A 17999-nucleotide genomic window follows, 5' to 3' on the forward strand; every position below is an offset into this window, starting at 1 on the left:
ACCCAAACATAAAAAAGAATAAAATAATGCCATTTGCAGCAACATGGATGAGATTATCATACTAAGTGAAGTAAGTCAGAAAGAAAAAGACAAATACCACATGATATCACTTATATGTGGAATCTAAAATATGGCACAAATGAACCTATCTACAAAACAGAAACAGACACACAGAGATCAGGCTTGTTGTTGTCTGGGGGAAGGCGGTAGGGAGGAGGATGGATTGGGAATTTGGGGTTGGCAGATGCAAACTATTATATTTAAAATGGATAAACAACAAGGTCCTAGTGTATGGGGAACTGTATCCAATCTCCTGGCATAAACCACAATGGAAAAGATTATTTTAAAAAGAATGAAATGTATATATGTGTAAAAAAAAAAAGAATTCAGAGATTCTGTACCAGAACACCTCAAAGATTCTGACCAAGAGGGTGCCTTTTGTTCTGGTGCCCACTGCTGGATAACCAGATGTGTGGTCTAAGTCACAGGATAATGTGATACAATAAATGGATACCTTTGGTAAGGAAAACCTCAGGAATAAAGCTGTGTGCATGAGAGACTCAAGCATTATGCCCTACCAGGTATGCCTTTATTAGTCTACATGAAAATGTTCAGAAATAAAAAGAATCTTCCTTTACAAAAACTAAATAACTTCTATCATTTTTAATATAACTTGCTTATAAACAGCTGGAATATTTGTCTAAATTCAAGGACTAATTCATTTTCACTTCTTTATGTGATTATAATGTTATAATTATTTATAATGGGGAACTTGTATCTATTTTTGTTTTGTAATTTTAATAAATTTAAGTTTTAAATGACTCAAAGAATTTTGTCTCTGGGACTTAGCAAACTTTTTGTTGTTTGTTTTTTAATATTAAGAAAAGTGCACACTGATACTACGACTAATGAAGATGTATGTTTCAAAAAAAAATATATATATATATTAGACGGTCCCTTATATGTTTGTGTTTGAGTAACAGTCTATATGTTTTAAAGCAAATATTATTACACATTGATTATATCACCTGTATTTTATAAAAATTTGTTGAAAATGTGAAAGGAAAACATGGCTAGCCTTGAAATAGTTAACAAGTTAATTTTGTGCTGAGTTTAAAATTTTATATCAAAATTATGTTTTAGCTTATAAAATCTTACAATCTTATAAACCATTTTATTATTACAATTTAGGAATAATCAGGAAGGATATATAAACATGTAAAACCTGTTTTACATTTCCATTTAAATTTTTCATTTATTTATCTGAGTATCTTAAGTTGGGATCATTTTTCTAATTGGCATTCCAAATAGAAGTATTTTTTTTCAATACTTCATTAAACAGAGTAAATATCCATGCTATCTCTACAAAAGATATGCCAAACAATCAATAAACATAACAATAGCGGTACAATACATTTTTCTAAATACTCAGTGATTGATCACTTCTGCCCAAGTCAATTCCAGAAGAACTACAGAATGGAGAGGAATTTGGATACATCATCATGCTGCGGCCAGTTGGCTCAACAACATGGACCAAGGAAAGAGTACCATTTGTAGAATCGTCAAGGTTTGTTTACAGAAATGAAAGCATCACCCCCCTCTCTCCCTTTGAAGTCAAAGTGGGTGTATATAATAAGAAAGGAGAAGGAGCTCTGAGTACCACGTCCATTGTCTACTCTGGGGAAGATGGTAAGTTGTGGTCAGCACTGGAATGCTCCTCCTTGAGACTGTATGTATATTTTGCATTTGTTTTCATGAACAACTCTGCTGAAGATGGTTGTGTCTTTCTCTGGATGGTAGAACCTCAATTGGCCCCAAGGGGAACTTCTGTTCAAAGTTTTTCTGCTTCGGAAATGGAGGTTTCATGGAATGCTATTGCCTGGAATAGAAACACTGGAAGAGTTCTGGGCTATGAGGTAATTCACATTAATTTCACTTTCTACTATGAATATGCCAGCTAGCAATAGCTCTGTTCAACAGTCCTGTACTACTAACCTAGTTCTTAGTATATGATAGTATATGTCTAAAGCTATAGAGAGGAACTAATGGAGGGGACCTTTCCGGGTGATCTTAAGCAAGCAAAGTAACAAATGGTAGCATTTAAAGAGTAATCAGGTGATTATCTTATTTAATTATCCAAACTGCACTCATGTTTTTTTGTTTTTTGTGGTACGCGGGCCTCTCACTGTTGTGGCCTCTCCCGTTGCGGAGCACAGGCTCCAGACGCGCAGGCTCAGCGGCCATGGCTCATGAGCCCAGCCGCTCCGCGGCATGTGGGATCATCCCGGAACTGGGCACAAACCCCTGTTCCCTGCATCGGCAGGAGGACTCTCAACCACTGCACCACCAGGGAAGCCCAGTCATGTTTGTTTTTTGGGGAGAAGTAAACATTTAATCTTCAGTGATCTTAAACCATAGAAGAGTCTCACTGGGAAACCTGCTCTAAGAACTGGAGCATAACTTGCAAAAAATTAGTCATCTTGGAAAAGGCAGTTAAGCGATAAGAAAAAGCCTAAATTCTCCTAATCTGTCATTTATAGTCTATCTAGAATGAGGCCAATCACTTTGAATTTATGGGCCTTCATTCTCACAAAGTTAAGGGATGAGACTTATTAATCACTTATTGTTCCTTTGACTTGTAAATCTAATGATTCACAAAATGAGTTACAAGGTTTACTTTATTTTGGAGTTAGAATAAAACTATGATTTTGCCTTGTACTGTTCTTTTTATTTTTTTCTTTTTATCTGAACCCTCTTGTCCAAACAGAAAGTTCTACTCATACGGTAACAGATAGATGCCTCTGCCACTCCAATCCTAGAATGCCTTACCTCTTATCTGAACTCTATTTATTTCTCAGAGTTCATCTCTAGTCTCCCCTGCTCTTTGAACCCTTCTCTGATCACTCCCTGATACTACGTTTCTTCAAATTCTTTTAGCATTTATTTCCATATCACTTTTTTGGGATGCATGCTCTGCTTTCTTTTTACATATGTACTCTAATATCTTAACTAGATTATAAGAGGTTCAAAGGTAGACACTATGCTTTAATCTCTCTTGTCTTTTCCAATATGCCTAAAACAGTGCTAATGCACAGGAAGGCCTCAGGATAAGCTGAATTATTAATTCATCTATGATTTAAAAAACTCTCCAGGAAATGTCAATAGTAAAACATAATGTAAGTCTTTGATTGATAGTATGAATCTTGTTTTTTTCTGACTTATTGTATACCCTTTGTTAAAGCTGTCAACCTTTAGATATTTCATGAAATATTTTATTGTGGTAATCTAAAAAAACCTAGGTTCTCTAATTTCCATTGTGAATTTGTATTCTTTTTTTTTATTTTTCCCTATAAATTTTGGACTTTGATTATTTTGTTATTATTGTATAACCATTTTAATTGGAAAATATTCTCTCATTTATGCGCCTGACTTCTTCCCATATGCCACTGTGGTTGACAGTTGTTAGGGAACAATAAAATTTTTTTTCTTTGTTTTTAATGATCAGGTCTTATACTGGACAGATGACTCCAAAGAATCCGTGATTGGTAAAATTAGGGTCAGTGGAAATGTCACAACCAAAAACATCACAGGGCTGAAAGCTAACACCGTCTACTTTGCTTCTGTGAGAGCTTACAACACTGCTGGGACAGGGCCCTCAAGCCCCCCAGCCAATGGGACCACCAAGAAGTCTCGTAAGTATATATCACATTGCAGGGACCAAGATTCACCTACAGTTAGAAACATTCCTTTGCTCAATTTCCATTTCATTCTTACCACCTCATCATTTTACTGATCACTTTATTTAGTCAAGTGGGTTTGTCCCTTAAATCTGGATAACTGTTGAAACTTTCTAGTAACAAAATCAAAATGAACTGTTCTGATCTTTTTGGAATTGCAAAAGAGAAAATATTTTCAGTATAAATGAAAGACAGAGAATATAATGGCTCCAATGCCCTCTTCCAACTTGAGTTCATAACCTGACCTCCCATCCTTGGACTGTTAAGTGGTTACTTAATCTTTCAGTCTCAAGATCCTCATCTGTAAAATGAAGGGAAAATAGTACCTATTTTCTCACTGGGTTTTGTTCAAGATTAAAAGAGATAATTAATAGAAAGTGTCCAGTACATACTTTAGTAAGTGCTTAGTCAATGATTTTTTTTGTTTGTTTTTGTTGGTTTGGTTTACCATTTGAGCCTTGATGTGATCCTTGCACTGTCAGATATCTAGATCTTTCCTTCTATGATATTTTATCACTGCAAATTACTTGGTAGCCCCTGAAATCCAAGAATTAACTCTTGTGCTTCTTTTTATCTCCCTTAACAATAAGCTAAATATCTTTTACACAGATAGGACCTACTAAATAAAGGATGAAGAGTTGATTGTTGCTGCATTTGTCCTGTGAGTGAGTCTGGTATTGCATAAATATTCCATAATATGAAGCAAAGTAGTAAATAGCAAACTGATCAGATGTGACTTAGTAAGAGCTGCAATTTGTAATTTTTTATAATTGCATAATATTTACATATTTCTTGTATATTGTAGATGAACATAAATTGTGTTAACAGGCTTTTTAAAACACATTCTTTGGTCTCTAAATCCCAATGAAAAAGAGTAACAAATATAGTTGCTGAATTCTGAGAATGACTAAGACATGAATTTACTGCTACTAACCGACAGGAAAAAATAGAGCTTGCCTTTAAATACTGCATTAGCTTTTCCCTGTGTATTGGGAAAGAATAGGTGGTTTAAAAAAGTTTGAAAATCAAGTGATACAAAGTTTTTTTTTCCATATACATATTTTTCATGTCCAAAAAGAACTTGGGAATCATCTCAGTTAATAGGTCTTTGATTACAGACCACATTATCCACTTGTGTTCATATCACCAGCCAGTAGCCAGAGATTTGTGTTCTAATTCTGGGTACGTCAGTGACTCATGACCTGACACAGGATAAGACATTCCATTTTTCTGCTTTAATTTTCTTAACTATCAAATGGAAATTTTCTCTGCCCTCACTATTTTCTCAAATTATCAATGAGGCACAAACGAGGTTCTGATTATAGGAGCACATTGGAAAATACAAAGTACTGTGGAACTGCTAAGCAGGAAACAAACAGATGAACAAAAACTCTCTAGTACCAGTCCATTTTAAGGGAAGAGTACGTGTGGATCAACAACTCTTAAACCAGCTCTCCTTCAATCCCCTAGTTTGATAAAGACGTTATGAGTGATCTTCTAGAACTGACTAGCTAGAGATGTGGTTCTATTCCTCTTCCTGTTTTACTCCATTTTGACCAAGTTGATGAAGTCATTGCCATATACCTGTATGAACGATTTGCTTCCATGGTCCTTCTGGAGTCTAGCCTCTTTCAGTTAATCTGAAAATCTGATTGAAATCTCCAATCAATCAGTGGTTTTAAATTTGCCCAGACATTTCCTTCTAGCTGATTGAGAGATGCCAAACTCAGAGAAACTCTTGTGTGTAATTTAGTTTCTATCTCAGGCAAAATCAAGGGTGATTAGAAATGCGTAAAGATAGTATCAAAGAAACCTCACAGATCTGACAGATCTGTGACAAACTGACAGACATTTTAGTGTAGTTGTTGACGTAACACTCAAGCCGACTCATATTACATGCGATTCCATTAACCAGTTTAAGGTGGGCTGAGACCTGAACAATAAACTTAATTATCAAAAAGATATAGAGCTATAGATATATACATGATATACATAGGAGACCATGTATATACATCTATATATACACACACACATATACAGTTGTTCTTCAGTAGCCTAGGGGGATTGGTTCCAGGAGCATCCACAGATGCCCAAGTCCCTTATGTAAAATGGCACAGGGTTTGCATATAACCTACATACATCCTCCGTATAATTTAAATCATCTCTAGATTACTTATTATACCTAAAACAATAAATGTTATGTAACTAGTTGCAAATACAATGTAAATAGTATGTAAATAGTTGTTAGCAAATTCAAGTTTTGCTTTTTGGAACTTTCTGGAATTTCTTTTAAATATTTTCAATCCTAACTTGGTCGAATCTGCCAATGTGGAACCCAGAGATACGCAGATACAGAGGGCCACCTGTAAAAACATACATACATACATATATACATATAACCTTAAAAATAATTTCTTTCCTTTAACTTGAATTTGTTTGATTGTAAATGCAACCTAAATTAAATTAACCTAAATTGTCCATGTGATAGTTTGTGCTAACCTACTCTATGTGTTTAGGCAGAAAACTTGTTTTAGACACAGGTTTGCTCAGTTGACCCACTTGGTCCTACAAATGGGCTTGACTGAAATTTGGATTAAATGCCAAGAACATTGTTAGTGGTTTGTCTGAGTGTTCACGTGAGATCAGCCTTATCAAAAAGTAGGAGACATATCCTTTGAAAACACTTTAATTAACAGGGAGTGATTTTATCAAGATACAGTGCTAGAATATATCTGCTGAGAGAAGAGCGACATGAGAGTCAAAGTATAAAGTGAAGTTTAGTGTTTCTTTAGCATCTGCCTTCTTTTTTGATTCAATCAAACACACAAAAATCCTTGTAAATCCTAATCTCTTTCATGAAAACCTTGTTTCAATATTTCTTAAATTTGGCTTTCACCAGCCTGTGTGCATCAGCATTTTTATAAAAATATCCAACAAGGACTTGAGAATAAGGTTCTACAAGACTCTATCTCGTATTTGGATACCAATAAAACCTCTAATTTTATTCTTTCAACATTTTTTATCACTAACATTATGAAAATAGAATAGAAACTACTTTAGTCTCCTATTGTTGCTATTCAAATTAGCACAACTTAGTGGTTGAAAACAATATAAATTTGTTTTCATACACTTCTAGAGGTCAAAAGTCAGAAATGAGTTCCACTGGCTGGAAAACAAGATATGGGTAAGGGCTGTGTTCCTTTTGGAAACTCTAGAAGAGCATTTGTTTCCGTGCATTTTCTGTCCTTTAGAGAGCCTTGTCTCCTTGGCTTGTGGCCCCTGCCTCTATCTTCAATGCCAGCCTCATGGTATCCTCAAGTCTTCCTCTGACTCTGACTTCCTCTTCTATCTTCACATATCCTCTGACTCTGGCTCTCTTGCCTCCTTTTTTCCTTCATCAGCATCCTTGTAATTACATTGAACCCACCCGGAGAATCCAGGATTATTTATCCACGTCAAGATCCTTAACATAATCACATGTGCAACAAGTAACATATCCACAGGTTTTGGGGATTAGAATCTGGACATGTTTGGGAGGCCCTTATTCTGCCTATGACAGTTACAAAATACTCAGCACTCATGTCCCAAGCCCAGCGTTAATATTCTACATACTTATCTCAATTATTACAACACATCAAGGAGTATGTTATTTTAATTCCTAGATACAAGAAAACAGATGCTTAAAAAGGTTCTGCTGTGGCATCTTTTGGACTGGCATACTATGAACATGGACTTTCTGAATCTCTGGATCCCATGGACATTGTACTAGTTTGCAATCTTCATCTCTAACCATCTAAATAGTCTCTCTCCCTCCCTCAAATCTTCAGTCCAGACCTCAAACTGGCTTGAGATTTTTATCCCTAAAATGGAATCATACTCTCTTCTAATTCCAAAATTTCACTGTCTCCTCTATTCCAGAGAACAAAGAGTAGAGAAAGGTGTACAAGATCTTTCACAGTCTGTCCCCAAATTTCTTTTCATCCCATTCCTCATCTAGCCCTCGCAGCACCAGACTTACTGATCTTCTAAAGTTTAACATTCACTTATCTAATTTCACGCATTCTCCCAGTTTGTAGTGGTCCCACCGTGCTTATAAACAGACAAATATCTTTGCTACTGATCTATAAATTTCCCCTTTAATATATTTGCATTTTACTGGGTGATTCTATAACTTTGGACCATTGTGAAATATTATTGGAAATAGCTAGAAAAGAATTTCAGAGTGAAATAAATTTGGGTATGAATCCCAGCCCAGCCATGAACTGTGTGGTAAGTCTAATTACTTAATAACTCAGAACCCATTTTCTCAACTGAAAAACAGAGATGACTGTACTTTCCTCTAGAGTTTGCTCTGAGAACTAAAGGATATAATATATACCAAGGTGACCCAGAGGCAGCCATATAGTGAGAGCTCAATGTGTAGTAGCATATATTATTATATTTCTTCTTTAGAGGTGATTTCACTTTCTTTGCATTTCTTAAAGTAGGAAAGCCCATCTACTTTCTACTTTCTTTCTTTTCATAAATTTGTTGCAGAAATTTTCTTCAAGGGTGATGGAAGGACAGGCAAAGCAAAGATGAGAAATGGCTTTAATGAAACATTGAAGATAGCTCTGATTCTAAGTGCTATCCCTGGATCTAACTTTGTTTTTCCATGTCCTTGAGATGACACCAACATTACCTCTGAATAGTGGTGACAGCAAAAAATTCTGCATCCATCACACGTTCATACTGTCACTGTCTAGATTTTCCATTTGATATTTGATCATCCATTGTAAATTCTGAGAAAGCAGAGCTCACATTTACCAAAATCTCTGCCTATTCTGATTGGGTACGCTAAATAGAAGACAGAGCCTTTTTTTTTTTGAAACATGATGAATTAGTTAATCACTCAAGAAAACAGTGCCTGCCATGAGCCATGCACAGGGTTAGGTGCCTAATGGAGATTAAAACAGGAACAATACCTGCCTTCGGGCTATTGCTATTTTAGTGGGGAGGCAACTTAAAACAAGAAAAAAAATGAAATGAAATAATCAAAAATTATGAAAAGTAATATGAAGAAAATAAGAGGCTGAGATATACATAAGGAGCACCTATATGGGGAAGGCTATATATTTTGATATGACATAAAAGATAAAAAGGAGCTAGTGGACAAAGAGACCTCCAAACAGAAGGAACAGCATATGCAAAGCTTCTGAAGTCTTTGTTATTATTGTTGCTGGTGATGTTGATAGCCTTACAGGTTTTTTTAAAGTAAATATCAGTGGTTTAACATTAAGTATTGTAGCTTACTAAAAATTATATCTTTCCAAAAGAAAACTGAGGAGCACTGCAAGTACAAGTATATTGTGATCCACACAGACTTCGCTTAAATGGAATTTAGATTTACAACCAAAGGGAGAAAAATATTTACATCAACTACAAGAGGAAAAAGCACTGCTTATGTAGACAGAAGTATTCAGAGCCAGTAACAGAAAGTGTTTGCAAATTTTGGTTCAATTTGGCCCCTGATGTCGACTGACTAGCACTCTGTACTGGATTTTTCTTGCTGTAAATAATGCAATCAATCCATATTTAGACATAAAGGAAGCATTAAGCTTTTATTTCATCTTGCACTTATGTTCTTTCTCTCTTTCCCAAATGTCAACCCCATGCTGTTACTTAGAAGTGTAACATAAGAAGTTGTTTTTGAATTGAATTCACAGTGTGAACTACAGTGGAATATAAATGCCATCTACAGAAAAATTGATCACAGGGAAGCCATTAGAGCTGCAGAGGGCTAGTTTAATGTTGCTCTGTCATTTGATTAATAGAAAATTATTTAGTCTTTGGAAATTGCCTGCAAAATTCTTTCAGTAAACTAGAAAAGTGCTTGTTTGTTGAGTAGGTACTTGGTACTTGTACCAAGTAGGTACAAACATCCATGGCATGTTGTTTTACATTATCCACATGACAGTTCCTAGGTAATACAATTTTCAATTTCATCATAGATATTTGCAATCCAGTTTAAGCAAATACATCAAATTCATGAAACCAGGGCTGTTAAAGGTGTTCATAATAAGATGATGGCCTTTTGAAGCACATTTTAGAAACTTAAAAAAAAAAATACTGGACACAAGGCATTGGCATTGGAGTCACACTCATGGACAAAAATAAGAAAAGCTATAGACTATGAGAACTTCCCAGATAATTAGCTGAGACTTCACCACTTTATCTGCCTTTCAAAAAGCACATAAAGAACCCAAGTAAGAGCAAAATTATTAAGGGAAAATCTTGAGTATACCCTAATTATATTTAAGAAGTGAATCTTTTGCAAACTTCAGAATTCTGTTATTAGTAGCAAACTGCATTGAACACAACGGAAAAACTGATTATGTCATAATGCCACAGTGAAGAACTGCTACTCCCACGAAGAGAATTAACAGTTACTGAGCTATTTAGTTTGCACCACTAACCAAGATAGGAATATTTCCTATTTTATTTCATGGGAGCTAAAACTCTTATAACTAAAATATTTTAGTCTCATTCCAAAGATTGGAAAACCAGGCCTCTTGGAAGAGACTGGATACAGATTCAGGTCTCTCTGACTTCAAAGCCCAACACCTCCCAGATAGCATGAGAGGTAAAGCATTCCAAATAATCCACACAATTGGCCATTCACACCGTGAGTTCATTCTTGACAGAATGTTTCTCATTTTATGTCCATGCCTTACTTCTGTTTTGGTAGATGCGGAAATAAATGCAAATGTTCCAGTATCAGAGACACAATCACTACCATATAGTTAGTAGAAGTCAGTTCTTCTCTCTCTCAGTCTGGCACTTCATCAATGGATTCATAGTGTTAAAAGTAGTACTTTTTATCTAAACATGCAAACAAACAGAAAGGGCACAGCAATAGATGAAACCTTCAGAATTCATCACTGCCAGTGACATCAAAGGACTGAATTTATATTTTTGCTGTATTGATTGTATGATGTTGTTAATTTTAGCACTTTGTTTTAAAGAACAAAGTAAAAGAAATGAGTCACAGGAGTATATTAGATATTAAAACTGGTATCTTGTGAGAATTTTTATATTATCTCTTTTATAGCTGAGAAAAAGATTAGAAAAGGCACTTTGGGATAAGTTGAGGGAAAACAGTTACAAAACTATAATCATTGCCATCAGTCCTTCAGAAATAAACGTACTGACAATCGTTTACTGAGTTCTTACCAAGCGCAAAACTCTCAGTCTTTTTATTATGATTGGGTTTATATTGCCAAGAAATGTACTAGGACATGGTTGATCCAATTGGCATGTTCGTCTTATAAATTCACGTGGATTGTTATAGGTTTGGCCATGTCAATTGGCCTTGATTATAGGACAGCATAATGAATGGACTGGCCACACTGTGTCACCTATGGATCTTCCCACAGCCCAGTACATAATTAATATGACCCAAGAAAATCACACAGGACCCCAAGTAGTTTTTCTTTAGCCATCTATTACACAGTCATTTATTCAACATATATGAAATATATGTCTCCTCCTACATGCCAAGCACCATGCTAGATGATGGAATACAGAGTTGAACAAGGCATATGTCCTCAGTAAATTTAAATAAACACAGAGCATGAAGAGCTATAATTCAATGTGATATGTTCATAATAAAATATGAACTGAGTCCCATGAGAGCATAGGGGAAACATTTATCTCTCTACTACATCCCAAATGAGGTGTAAGTGACTGGGTGAATGATATCCCAGGGGATTGGAGAAGGCAAGTAGATGTATCATAATGCAATGTTGGACACCCTGTGATTCTTCCAGTAGCACATAAGACATTAAATAGCAATTGAGTCAAAACTCCAAAAGAAATAATTTCTATTTCCATCAGTGTTATAATGAGTTAAATATTATGCTCATTCAACCTCACAAATTCAAATAAGATGCCAAAAACATCTTGCTGGGTAGTTTTATCTTTGCCTCTGCTATCCAGCTGAATTATTTTTAATGTCTCCAGTTTCTTAAATCTCAAAAATAATCATGTGGACTCAAATCTTTGAGAAGCAGTGTGCTGTCATGGAGAAAAACTAGATTAAAAATCAAGAGACCAGGATTCTGACTGGGATCAGCCACTCATTAGCTGCATGCTTTTAAAGATGTAGATTTCCAACCTGGACTCTAGTTTGCCGGCATGCAAAATTTTTCAGTTGAACAAGATCCATTCATTTAGAAGGCTGATTCTAAATACGTCTTCCCTTACTTCCCACTACGTTTCTCCCAGAAAACATTAATTTCAGGGAACTAAAAGCACAGTTTGGATTTAGAGTAGACACCTTTTGGGATGATCATCCAGTTTGTAATTTCTCCTCTTCAGGGTTCCTACCAGCTCTATCTATATTAAGTGACATGTATCTTTCTCACTGTCTAGCCACAATTGATTGGGCTAAGATAGAATATGGCCAAATTAAGCCAATCATCAGCTTTTACTTGGAAATTCTAGCTTGGACTATCTCTGAACAGAGGAAATTTCAAACCTCAGGTGTAGGTGAGCAGTCATGATTTCTGCCACACTCACTGAGAAGAACAAAGAGATGGTCTATGGCAAGATGAGCATGCAGCAAAAACTACTGTGAGAGGTACAGAGAGGAACTTCTTGGCTTTTGAACATTTTTTGTCCCTTCTGAGGCTCTGCTGCATTCTGCCAGGAATTCTAAGAGAGTCCCCTATATCCTTTACAGTATATTCCTAATATTTTGTTTTAAAACACCTTGAGTTGGTTGTATTACTTACAGTGAAAGTCCTAACTAGTACATGATTATTAAGTAAAGGACTACTAGGAATTAATACCTTTGTGTTGATGTATGTAAAAAGTTTGCCACCTGAGTTTGTCTGAGATGCTTATTGATTGACGGACAAATTAAACACTAGATAAAGGAGCCCTCCCTCTATTCATATACAGTAAAGTAAACAAATTCAACAGCAGTGATTAATAAATTAATACTGGACATCCAGCATGCCATTATTAATTCATAAGTTTGTCACAGAGATATTTCCAAATGACCGGAATTTGAATGAATTTGCTTACTCTGATTAGAATTAATATGATATTTCAAAAGACACTGAAAACATTTTAGCTCCTTCTATGCTAATTATCCACGATTTATTTTCCCTTTTCATGTCAATGGGTCATATAGTAACCATGAGCTAATTTAAATTCATTTGGATCTTTGATTATCTTTTTAAAGCTCCAAGCCAACCACCAGCTAACATCGCCTGGAAGCTGACAAACTCTAAATTATGCCTAAACTGGGAGCATGTAAAAACCATGGAAAATGAGTCTGAAGTATTGGGCTACAAGGTGAGTATTCTGTTTTTCTTTTAACCATATCAATTAACTTACTAAGGGACCAGAAATGTCAGAACCAAATAAGAAACAAATTTTATGCCCATGGAAATATAGGAATCTTTTTTTTTCAATGTTCTGAAAATACTTGGCATTGCTGCTTTTAAATTCTTCATGGAAAATTTTATATTGTGAGGTCAGAATGTGTCATGGAGCATTAAGAAATAAAACTTTATAGTATGCAACATTCTTTTTTCAAGTGACTCCCCTTGCCATCAAAAAATGATGGTGTACGTAGATAGTAACTGTGAGATGAGTATGAGGTCAAAAAGTATATTCAAATAGAATTTCTAGAACTTAGGCTACAGTAGGATATCATCTTTTAACAACATAAAAGGACTCCAACAAGAGTATAGTCAAAAACCCAGAGCAAACCATTTCCATCAGTGGTAATGAACATCCTCTCCTGGCAAATGCATATAGTATTCAGACAACTGAAATGGGTCCAAACTAACCAGTAACTTTTCACGGCAAGCTCCAAAGATAATGGCCTCAAGCTATTTAATTAATAGAGATAAATCTATTCTCATTTCAGAAGCACTGGCCAAAAAGGAAATCTTTCTCTTAACAACTAAATTTAAAGAAAAGGCACAGACCAGATATATCCATCCAAGGATTACAGCATGTATAATGCTCGTAGTGTTATAGTGTTCCATAAGAGTTTCTGAACCTTAGATAAGCAACATGTTCATTTAACTTGATTCACCATTTTATTCAGATTCTGTACCGGCAAAACAGACAGAGTAAAACTCATATTTTGGAAACAAACAACACATCTGCTGAGCTTCTGGTTCCATTTGAAGAGGACTACTTGATTGAAATAAGAACAGTTAGTGATGGTGGGGATGGAAGCAGCAGTGAGGAAATTAGGATTCCAAAAATGTCAAGTAAGTTGAATTACCATTCCTGTTGTAGATTTTGAATCCAGACAGATGCCAGCATGAAATCTGGGCTCTGTGAATCTTTCCAATTCTTGTTTAAATGTTGGGTGAAAAAATAAAAGGTCTACGGTTTCACTTTTCAATTGTGAGCAAGAGGTGATGAGTCAACTTTCTTTAATCCCTCAGATTTACAACATGCTTATAAATCACAGTTTTATATTTCCTCATTTTGAATCTAAAAAAAAAACAAACCCTCACAACTGTGTGTCATTGGTATATGCTTCATTCTACTGGAACAAAAACGAGAAAGTTTTTCCATGGCTACTTACTTGGAAGCTTCTGAGAGCAAGGATAGCAAATATGAAGCACATGTACATAACACCTCTCTTCCCATTTTCATGGCGGACATCACTAATCGATTACAACATTCATACTGAGCTGAGTCAGCACTTTCAAATCCTCTCAATATGATGTCCTAAGCAGGTATCACCAATCGGTCATATTTAGTATGTAATAATAATTTATTATTTCTTCTTTAAAAGAATCACTCACGTATCTACGTGAAGCTGTGACTGAGTATAAGTCATCAGCCGCCACGTTAGCCAATACTACTCTGCCCTGTAGTCAGACTTGGCCAATTTTAGGCATTTTTCTTTCTTATTTTTATATTTAAAACAGATATCCTAGGACAGAGGGTTAAATACACTTTCTAAAATTAAATCCAATATAAGTGAAACAAGTGTACTAAAATGTGTTATTAAAAGAGAAATAACAGTATGCATTTTAGTTCATGAAGAATTAACCTAACAAGTAATTTTACTTTTTCTCAAGACATTTTGTTTCACTTTTATATTTTGCAGGTTTGAGTTCCAGAGGAGTTTCAGTCATAGAACTTAGCATCCATTTCCTGTCAATTGTCATCATGATTTTTTACTGTTTTGCTATTCAGCCTCTTATATGATGAAGAAAACAATAAATCTTTGAGTTTTTTTGAATGCAAATCATTCTGTAAATAAGCTCTCCAGCCCCTGTTACAAGATACATTCTTAAAACTGACTTGTTTGGAAAGAAAAAATGTATATTATGAAAATCTTGTAAATATCTATGGTACATTAATAAAACAATTTTAAACACTTTGGAATTTTAAAGTCCACACATGATTAAACACATTCAGAAGGTGCCAAATTAACGCATGGAGTTGTCACTACTGTGGCTTTTAAGTAACTTAAACGGAGACTATAAATAACTCTCTTGATGACGATGGTCAATATGAAAGAAACTGTAGTTTCCATAGCTAAGATGTCCATTTACTATATGCTCCAGGCAATTTAATTCAGTAAATTAAAATTTCACCCTAGTTGGAAATAAAGTAAAATCATTTGTTTATCCTTGGGGTTCTTTAAAAATGTAAGCTATTGTAAAGCATGCTGTGTTTTATCTCTGAATCAAATTGGGACAAGAAATATTTGTACCCAGTAATATATTCATGTACTTGATGTTCTTCTCAACTCACTTTTCTATCAGTTCGGTAATAAAAATGGCAAAAAAAGAAAGAAGAAAAAGAAAAGAAAAAGAAAAAAAGATTCCTATATTTCCATGGGCATAAAATTTCTGGCAAAGAAAAAGAAAAGAAGGGAAAAAGGAACCAGCAAAAACATCTAATGAATCTTGTATACAGTAAGCAATTTCTTACAGCAAAGTTTAATTTTAAAATCAATTCTGAATTCTCCCAAGGAAGAGGTTGCATGAACAATTCTCAGGTAATTATTACAAAGTGTTAGCAATGTGTGTGGTGTTTATTTTTGTATTATAAATAAATCTGGGAATGGAATTACTTTACAAAGTGTTTTTGACATTTTGGTCAAAAAATATATATATATTTTTGCCAATCTTCTCTGCAACTATTAAAAATAATTCTATACCATCCAAGGCTTAGAAAGATTTTTGTGGGTTGACTCTTCTCTATGATGTACCTGATAAAGTCAGCAGTCTCACTTCTTGGGATTGCACAGTCTGGACAAAGCAGCCTGGGAAGAGGAAAGGTTAATGAGGGAGCCCATACCCTTCTAAGTAATCATCTATCCTTCACAAACAGCCTTGAGGGGTTTGTCCTGCTGTCAGCCTGCTCTAGCTCCCAGCCAATCAGGTTTGATGTCCTGCGAAGCTGGGAGTGAGGAATGGTCACACTAGTATTGCCTTCTTAACATGGCACAACCTCTTAATTAAATTATGCTGAAAATATTTGAACTCTCCTCCCAACTCTCAAATCACACAATCCTCAAAACTGGATTCTGTCATTTTCACTTCTAAAATATTTTAGAGCTGTTTAAAATACTCGACGTAGTCAACAGCAGATGGACAATGACTTTCCATAGTTCAGAACATGCTCCTTGCTGAAGAGTGTGTCAAGCACGCAGTACAAATCAATGACCCTTATTATCCCTGCACATTAAGATCTGACTGTACTTTGATGGAGCAAAATAAACAAACAACAGAAAATACTGTTTGGCACACTAACATTAACAGCTGCCTGAACAACACATATTTGTATTGATCAGATACACCAGTGTTGGCACATGGTCTTAATGGTTTCCTCAAATTGGTAAGAGACAAGATTTGTGTCCTGGTTCCCAAAATGGAGATTGAGCATGAAATACAGTATGAGATTTTTGTTTTTGCGATTAAGAGAATTAGATACATAGTCATTTGAGTAAGAATCCAAAAGCAAAGTCAGTTCTTTTCAACAACACATTTATTTGCAGGTGTGTTTTAATTCATAATTACTGGAGTATTAAATGTCTGTATTATTCAATATCTAATATATTATTTATATTTTCACCCATCCATGCTAAATTTTTCAGAATATAATTTGGCAATAATGTTAAAAAGTGTGAGATTTGACTCTCAATTGATTTGAATCTCTACTCTTAGTGAGGACTTGGGCACATCTTTTAACGTCCCCATGTCACTTTTATGAGGATTAAAGGACATAATGTACACAAGTATTGAGCACGTTGCAAGCAACACTGTAAGCTGTCAACAGAGCAGCTGTCATCTACTGCTACGAATTAAACACCTAATGAAATAAGTTACTTAAGTGTTCAATAGACTATGAAAACATATTCAACCTGTATTTATATCAAATTCCAAAACAGCTTCAAGAAAAATGAGTAGTCCCCCTACTCAACACTAAATGGCACTAAAAACTGGAACCAATCGTGGTTCCACCAATGCATTTCAGGAAAATATTCTTTGTGATGTATACACTCCTTTGACATTTAGGAAGGATTGCCAGTGAATCCCTTTATTGATTGAGTATACTGCTGTTATACACTGTTATGAACATGATAACTCATTTCCATACTTCTTACAGGAAAAGGAAAAAAAAAGTGATTGCACCTGGAAATTGCCAGAAAATGAAAGTGAATAAGAGTTAGGACACTTGACACAGGGGAAATATAACAGTATAAAGCTATGGGCTGCCCAGATAATGTTAACTTCAAATTCAACTCCATTTTCTCTCTTCTCTTACTATCCACATTATAATCCTTCCAGGTCAGTGTCCCTTTTCTGACTATACACCAGAAGGTGGCTTATAGAAGGGCACGCCTGCTCTCTATAACTAACAGCAAATGCAAGCAGTGAGAGATGACCTGGAATCAATTTAGATTCCAAATGCAATAATATAATCATGACCTCCCTTAAGTAAATCTACTATTTTTAAGCCTCTATATGTTATCAGTTTGTACTCCATCTCGGGATGTCACGTTTTAAACACCCACTGTATGCCATAATTATTACCTTATTGTCTACAGAACTACATATTTAATTCAACAACATATTTAATTTGTTTCTGTTCCAGAATTCAAGAGTTTATTTCAACATCTCTACTGAACACAGTACTTGAATTAGTCAAGTTCTCCTGGGAAATAGAACCAATGGAGTGTGTGTGTGTGTGTGTGTGTGTGTGTGTGTGTGTGTGTATGCATGTATG

The 17999-nt window shown here is 35.2% G+C and overlaps 2 protein-coding genes across 19 annotated transcripts in view; one reads left to right on the forward strand and one right to left on the reverse strand.

Moving 5' to 3' along the window:
- CNTN6 (contactin 6) overlaps positions 1-14966 on the forward strand; it is a gene marked incomplete at its 3' end in the record, with an annotated part of 232143 nt that extends 217177 nt beyond the window's left edge. For all 4 annotated transcript variants that reach the window (XM_079935626.1, XM_079935627.1, XM_079935629.1 and 1 more), the window contains 6 exons: positions 1455-1689; positions 1801-1916; positions 3506-3692; positions 12967-13079; positions 13843-14011; positions 14866-14966. In XM_079935626.1, the coding sequence (XP_079791752.1) occupies positions 1455-1689; positions 1801-1916; positions 3506-3692; positions 12967-13079; positions 13843-14011; positions 14866-14966 (921 nt within the window). The remainder of the gene's footprint in view (positions 1-1454; positions 1690-1800; positions 1917-3505; positions 3693-12966; positions 13080-13842; positions 14012-14865) is intronic.
- Positions 1-17999, reverse strand: part of LOC307193527 (uncharacterized protein) — a 730787-nt gene that overhangs the window by 622722 nt on the left and 90066 nt on the right. The gene's annotated exons all lie outside the window — the stretch shown is intronic.

Source organism: Stenella coeruleoalba (assembly GCF_951394435.1).
Source record: "Stenella coeruleoalba genome assembly, chromosome: 10".
Classification (NCBI taxonomy): Eukaryota; Metazoa; Chordata; class Mammalia; order Artiodactyla; family Delphinidae; genus Stenella; species Stenella coeruleoalba.